The 6,000-nt window shown below is 46.8% G+C and overlaps 3 protein-coding genes across 3 annotated transcripts; 1 reads left to right on the forward strand and 2 right to left on the reverse strand.

Moving 5' to 3' along the window:
* Positions 1 to 1,827: 1,827 nt before the first annotated feature.
* On the reverse strand, positions 1,828 to 2,453 carry H6S33_007113 (uncharacterized protein; the record flags this gene model as incomplete). Its single annotated transcript, XM_044838459.1, has 2 exons — positions 1,828 to 2,163; positions 2,235 to 2,453. 2 exons carry the CDS (start codon positions 2,451 to 2,453, stop codon positions 1,828 to 1,830), a joined length of 555 nt encoding a protein of 184 aa, XP_044689277.1.
* A 577-nt stretch (positions 2,454 to 3,030) lies between these two features.
* Positions 3,031 to 3,536, forward strand: H6S33_007114 (uncharacterized protein; the record flags this gene model as incomplete). The annotated part of the gene is made up of 2 exons (XM_044838460.1): positions 3,031 to 3,114; positions 3,153 to 3,536. 2 exons carry the CDS (start codon positions 3,031 to 3,033, stop codon positions 3,534 to 3,536), a joined length of 468 nt encoding a protein of 155 aa, XP_044689278.1.
* A 434-nt stretch (positions 3,537 to 3,970) lies between these two features.
* Positions 3,971 to 6,000, reverse strand: H6S33_007115 (uncharacterized protein; the record flags this gene model as incomplete). Its single annotated transcript, XM_044838461.1, has 11 exons — positions 3,971 to 4,154; positions 4,230 to 4,291; positions 4,373 to 4,526; positions 4,806 to 4,862; positions 4,947 to 4,982; positions 5,051 to 5,245; positions 5,454 to 5,475; positions 5,542 to 5,580; positions 5,734 to 5,761; positions 5,826 to 5,897; positions 5,998 to 6,000. The coding sequence occupies 11 exons, from the start codon at positions 5,998 to 6,000 to the stop codon at positions 3,971 to 3,973; spliced, it is 852 nt and encodes a 283-aa protein (XP_044689279.1).

Here is a 6,000-nt window from a genome sequence, read left to right on the forward strand (position 1 = left end):
ACGCTTACTCTTACGATCGACTAGAATCCACAAACCGTGAACTTTCAACATGCGATAAGTGAAGTCCCTCGAAACAGTTTAATGTCCTCGGCCAGACAGCTTGCATGGTGAAGTGGGAATTTTTACGCTATTGTTCGAAATGTTTTCAAGTGAAATGATAAAGTGTACTTAATAATAAAAATGGTTTGGAGTGTATAAGCGTAAATAGTCTCCAAGCTCATAAACTAGAGAAATTATTTATAGAAAAGTTTAGTAATTAAGCGTGTTATACAAACTAACTAGAAGGGGGAATGCCCAGTATTTATACTAAAGAAAGGTAGTACAAAACATAAAGAATCATAGCCGTATGAGTAATAGAAAAACATCACTAATAAATACCAGGGAAAGAATGAGTCAGAACCTGTGACGCCTAATGACAAATGTGAATTCTCCAATACTATGAAACGTACTGAGCGTACTATTTCGAGACAGTTTACTAACACAGAAGAAGGGCAAAAAACATATTATCAGTAGTTTAGTTGATAAAGAATGGAGTAGCATCCTTTAAGTCACAGATTCAACTTCCGGTGACTTCAATTTTTCTTTCTCAATAAATATGATTCATTTTGCGATGGCTTTATACCTCTTGATTCTTTACCCGATTCATTACCCGATTCATCCCCCGGTTTATTCCCCGATTCATTCTCCGATTCATTTCCCGATTCATTCCCGATTCGTTCCCCGATTCATTGCCCGATTCATTTCCTCATGCATTTCCTCATACATTCCCTCATACATTGCCTGATGCATAAAAAGCTTATTCTCCGATTCGTTACCAGATTCGTTCCCTGATACTTTCGAAATAATGTATTATTTGAAGCCTGTATTTTACATTATAGTACACATTACTCCAATTAAAAAAAAAAAGGAATTTCCCTGATGTATGAATCCTCGTAGTAGAATGGTTCAACACCCTGCAGTGATTATTGTACTAAGTAGCTTTCCCTAGCCCCTTCGGTAACGTTCCGGTAGTAATCAGAAAGAAAAACAATCAAAGAGCTTTCAGATGAAGATAGCGAGGAGGAGACCAGGGAAATGAGAATGGGGTAGGGCGGCCTGAGAGAGAGTCCATAGCCCCGTGATTGTTTCAGGAGTCACTATTTCTTATTTCATAAGTCACTATTTTTTACCTTCATAAGTTATGATGATTTCCATTTATTACAGGCTACTAGCCTATTATTTTGTGATTATCTCTTTATTCCCTTACTGTGTGAGAGGTGGAGGGAGTGATTGGGAAGTTCTGGGGCAGTGTGATATTGCCATAGACTACGGTCTGCATACAATTAATGGATTAAAAAAAAAAAAAGAAAACCGTTCAACAACCCTAACCCTGTACTGACGATAAGTAGAATATAGCGCAGGAGTTTTTTGGAGAATAAATCTTCGAGAGCCGGCGGTTATAAGAAGCTAACGCTCTCAAGGTGCTTGTTGAGGTTTTGGGGGGGGGGGGGGGGGGGGTACAGTGAGAAAGACGAGCGATCTGTTCTGCCATTAGAAGAGGGTCTGCGGAGAAAGATCCGGAGATGCTGAAGGCTGGACTCATATAGCAAGATTAAGAATTCCGGAACAATCTCGACCAATTTTCCTGTCGCCGGAAATAAATAGTTCGTGCGATAACTTTCCGCGACATAGGTTGCACTGCCACACATGAAACAGAAACACACCTGCAAGAACCCCCGAATACACAATACCCCCCCCCCCCCCCCCCAAAGACCACCAACAGCCACAACCACAGCTCGCATCCCGCAACACCCAACAGACCCTCATAGCTCATTACCCAGATCACCTCTACAGCCTCGTACAGGTACGATCACCCAGTATCAAGTTCGCCGCCATATACATGCCCCCCACGGCCGGAACGTATATCACCGCGGTCGCGAGGAGAAGCACCAGCGGGAACGCAATCCGGCACATTCTGCGAGGAGCGCTCGCCACTACTTGCTGTAGAAGAGTGACTACCACCGCCAGTAGTACTCCAATGTTGCTGTTGACGATCCACAGCATGATCAGCGCGCGTTGGAGCGGGGTGCTGTTGCCGCTGTTCCAGCGGGTGAGAGTGCTGATGATGATGTATGGGGCGGCAAAAAATGAGATGAGGAGAAGGGCTAGCAGGTATTTGCGGATCTGGAAATGGTTGTTTAGCGTTGTGGTATTGAGGTGGGTGCGGGGTAGGGGGGGGGAGTGCAGGGACTTACTATCGTTCGGCCCTTCCGCTTCTTTTCTCGCATTTTTTGATCCGCCGTTCTCATAGTTGGGTTCACTGGTCGTTCAAAGCCTCTGTAGACATAGCCGACGGCACCGCTAATCTTGCTTTCAACCTCGCGCCTCTGCCTTTCATCCCACCAATACTCGGGATATACACTGCCTGACTCTTCTCCGTTGTCTGCCTCTTCACTAGCTATCCGCTCCGACATCGCCTCTGCCCACCCGCCATCGTGTATCTCATCTGTCGACAATATAGTGGGCGGCACTTCCGGATGATCTTTACTCGCGGGGTCTGGCTTCTCCGCCTCAGTTGATCAAGGATACGAAAACGTAAGGTATGACAGTAAACTCATACGCTAGGTAACCGTGCCGCTGGATCTGCTCCTCACTGACCACGTAGAGACCCCAGTATCCATACACAATGTGGAGGGTAGCCGCGCCCGTCTTTACGAAGCTGTAATTCGACGCCAGCCGCAGCGGCGAGGCACCGTCATGTCTTGAACGCCCCGCACGGGATACAAACCGGTGATATAGTGCCGTCGCAGGGCATTGCGCTTCGGCAGTGTCGAGTGCAGGAGTGGACAGACAGAGAAGGAGGGGGTACAGTCACTAGAGCGTATTCAGTCCATAGAGCTTCCCGTGATCTCGCTCCCGCTTCCTCGTGCTGGTGCATGATGGTGTTTGCTGACTGCATCACCAGCGAACCCGGCGATGACACATCTGCCGGAAACTGGCCATGGATGGTTGTCGTAGGGGGGTCGATGTGGGCCAGTTTACGCATCCGATATGGGCCTTCTCTTCTCAACTCTTCATCCTGCGGTAAAGACTGTTCAGCGGAGACAGCAGACACCCCCTGCTGCGTCGCTCCAAGTAGAGCTTGAGGTGTGCTAACCTCCTGACCACTGTAGGTGGAATCCACCGGAGGAGCCCACAATTCCGGCGACGGCCCCATCTCTCGAGCTTTACCATTAAGGCTAAGCAGCGCTGTGGTAACCATCATACAAAGCGCTCCCGACTTCAGCGCCGCCTCCGAATCCGATTCCGCCAGCACTGCTACCCTATATATAGTCGGGATCGCAATTATCAACCCTCTGCACGGGCTGGACCATAGCGAGCAAGGAGTTGACACTAGTTGTGATGACGGTGCTGCCGGGTGGGTTGACAACGGTAAGGGCGTGGAGGCCGAGGTTCAGGACAAAGAACTTGATGAAGGCAATCTAGTCGGCTGGCCTGCAGAAGCTGTTGCCACGCCCGAAGCTTGGTGGGGTATTGGCCATCGGGGTCAGGAGTGATTGGTCGATGGTTTTGGTGACGTTTCCGGAGATTTGAGAGTTTAATAGATATAGGTTCCGGAAGTGTACCGGAAGATTGGAGAGCACAATGCAGATGCTTTTCCCATTGTCCGGGAGAGAGGGGAGAGGTGAAGGAGGTAGAGGGGGAGAAGAGAGTTGATCAAGACTTGGCTTCTGGAGGTACGGGATCTTGATATCTGGCAGTAGTTAATGTAAACAGTAAATGATACCTAGTGTAGGTGAAGAGATGTACATACTGAGGAGTAACGAGGTCTTGAACTGATCTCTCCGCCGCCCAGTCTTAATCCACGCATTCATGTGACTGATTGGGTGCGACTTGTATCGCCTGGTAGGCCGAGACCTGCTCAGAATCTGGTGCTCTGCAGGCTCGGCGGCTTGGCATCAAACAGCTGGCGATAGCTGTAGCTTGAGCTTCAGGTGCCTCGCTTGAGTCCGCCCTCGCACCCGTTTGAGTCCGCCTGAGTCCGCTCTCGTCCCTGTTTGAGTTCGTCCTTATATCCGCTTGTATCCAGGTGTTCGTCGATTGCCATGCTGCGAAATAGAAAAGCCGTTGAAAACTCAAGAGTTCCTTTGAGACCGATCATCAATGATAGCCGCCTGCCCCGCATATACTCGTCAGTGACATTTCAACCTCTAGTACATAGAATTCCACCGCATGAGGGGAAGACAAACCTGCCATCTGAGATGGCTGCGTTAGGGGTTTTCAAACTGTTCTGGAGTGATGAGCAGTTGCGCTACATTGCGGACTCAACAAATCAGTATGCCGATGAGTTTTATGAGAAAAGGAAAAAAGTCAAGCGGGGAAGACATCTTACATGCGGGTCAAATTCAACTGCTTGCCGGTGTCGTCCATGGAAAAAAACCAATCCAGAAGAAATAGTTATATTCTTAGGAGTTTTGATCCTCCTTGGAGTTCTAAAGGCTCGGAAAGTAGAAAATTGTTGGACAGGGTCGGAATGGGGTAAGTACCTGATACGATAGAGTTAGTAATTTTGCTCTAATAGTATTATTAGGATTCAGTTTGAGAAAAAGGTCTGGGATGTCGTTGAACCAGTTCAAACAACTCAAACAGTTTATTCATATACCCCAACCAATTTCATCAACAACCATACGCAACAAAGACTAGTGGCATAAACTAGAGCCATTACATAGTCATTTACGCCTCGTATCAAAGAATTTATATACACCGGCCAGTAATGTTAGTTTTGATGAGATGATGGTCCGGTGTGAAGGGCGGACAAAACATACAGTTCGTATGCCAAGTAAGCCAATAAATCAGGGGTACAAGATATTTGCTTTATGTGACTACGGATATACATGGAGTTGGTTATTGACCTCACGATCATGTGGAATCGCGGAACTCAAAAATCAAAAACGTTTGACACCTACAACATCTGCGGTCTATCAATTGGCATCCGAGCTTTCCTATACAACACACCAATACAACGTGTACATGGACAATTTATTTAGTAGTATTCCGCTCTACAGAAAACTCCGGCGTCTTGGAATCGGTGCATGCGGTACGACGCGTACAGGGGAAGACAAATTCCCTAAATCTCTTCTTGAAGACATCAAAGGCATAAAATCTCAGTGGAATGACCTGCGGGGGGAGACAGTCGGTGATGGAGAAGTTCTTGCTCTGCGGTGGGAGGATAATAATACAGTCAAAATGCTTACTACCCTTCATACTTTGGAGGAATGTGTGTTAAGCAACAGGCGGAAACCCCGTAATACAAGCACACGTGGTCCAGAAATTCAAAAGTATTTCGGAAATGAACACAGGAAGGTGTTCGCCATACCTGCTGCTGTTTTTGATTACAATCAAAATAAGGGCGGAGTTGATATAGCAGACCAACGCCGCTGTTATTGCCCTACCCAGCTGATATCCCGTCGCACATGGCTTCCTCTTTTTTATTGGCTGCTTGATATCGCAATCAACAATTCCTTCCTCCTACTACAACGTACACATAGTAGTAACACTCACTATTATCAGCGGATATCGCAGGTAGAAGTTCAAAAACACCTCATATCTCTAATCCTAAGTACGGAAGCAGTCGGAAAATATAAAGAATCCAACTCAAAGAAACATCGACTGGTTTCCAGAAAAGAAGGACATGCGCTCAGGTGTCATGCTTTAAGAGCCCGCTACTACCAAAAGAAAACAGAGCGAGTATACGCCTCAAAACATGCAGCCTGCCCTCTGCCTAATTCAATGGTTAGTACCTCGCACCTAATACTTGATTGATTCACTATATCTAACCCCCGTACCATGCTAGATCCCCGCCAGCGCCGAGCCTTCAAGTTCCGAAAATGTACTGAGAGGAATTGATATAGGCGGTACTGGACATTTTATTATTAGAAACTACAATGAAAATGGGAAAGTCAAGCGTCTGAAATGTATTTGGTGCAGGTTTAAGAGAAAGAGCCGGATTTCACAAACCAT

The sequence above is a fragment of the Morchella sextelata genome (genome assembly GCF_020137385.1).
Source record: "Morchella sextelata strain SCLS chromosome Unknown scls_22, whole genome shotgun sequence".
Lineage (NCBI taxonomy): Eukaryota > Fungi > Ascomycota > Pezizomycetes > Pezizales > Morchellaceae > Morchella > Morchella sextelata.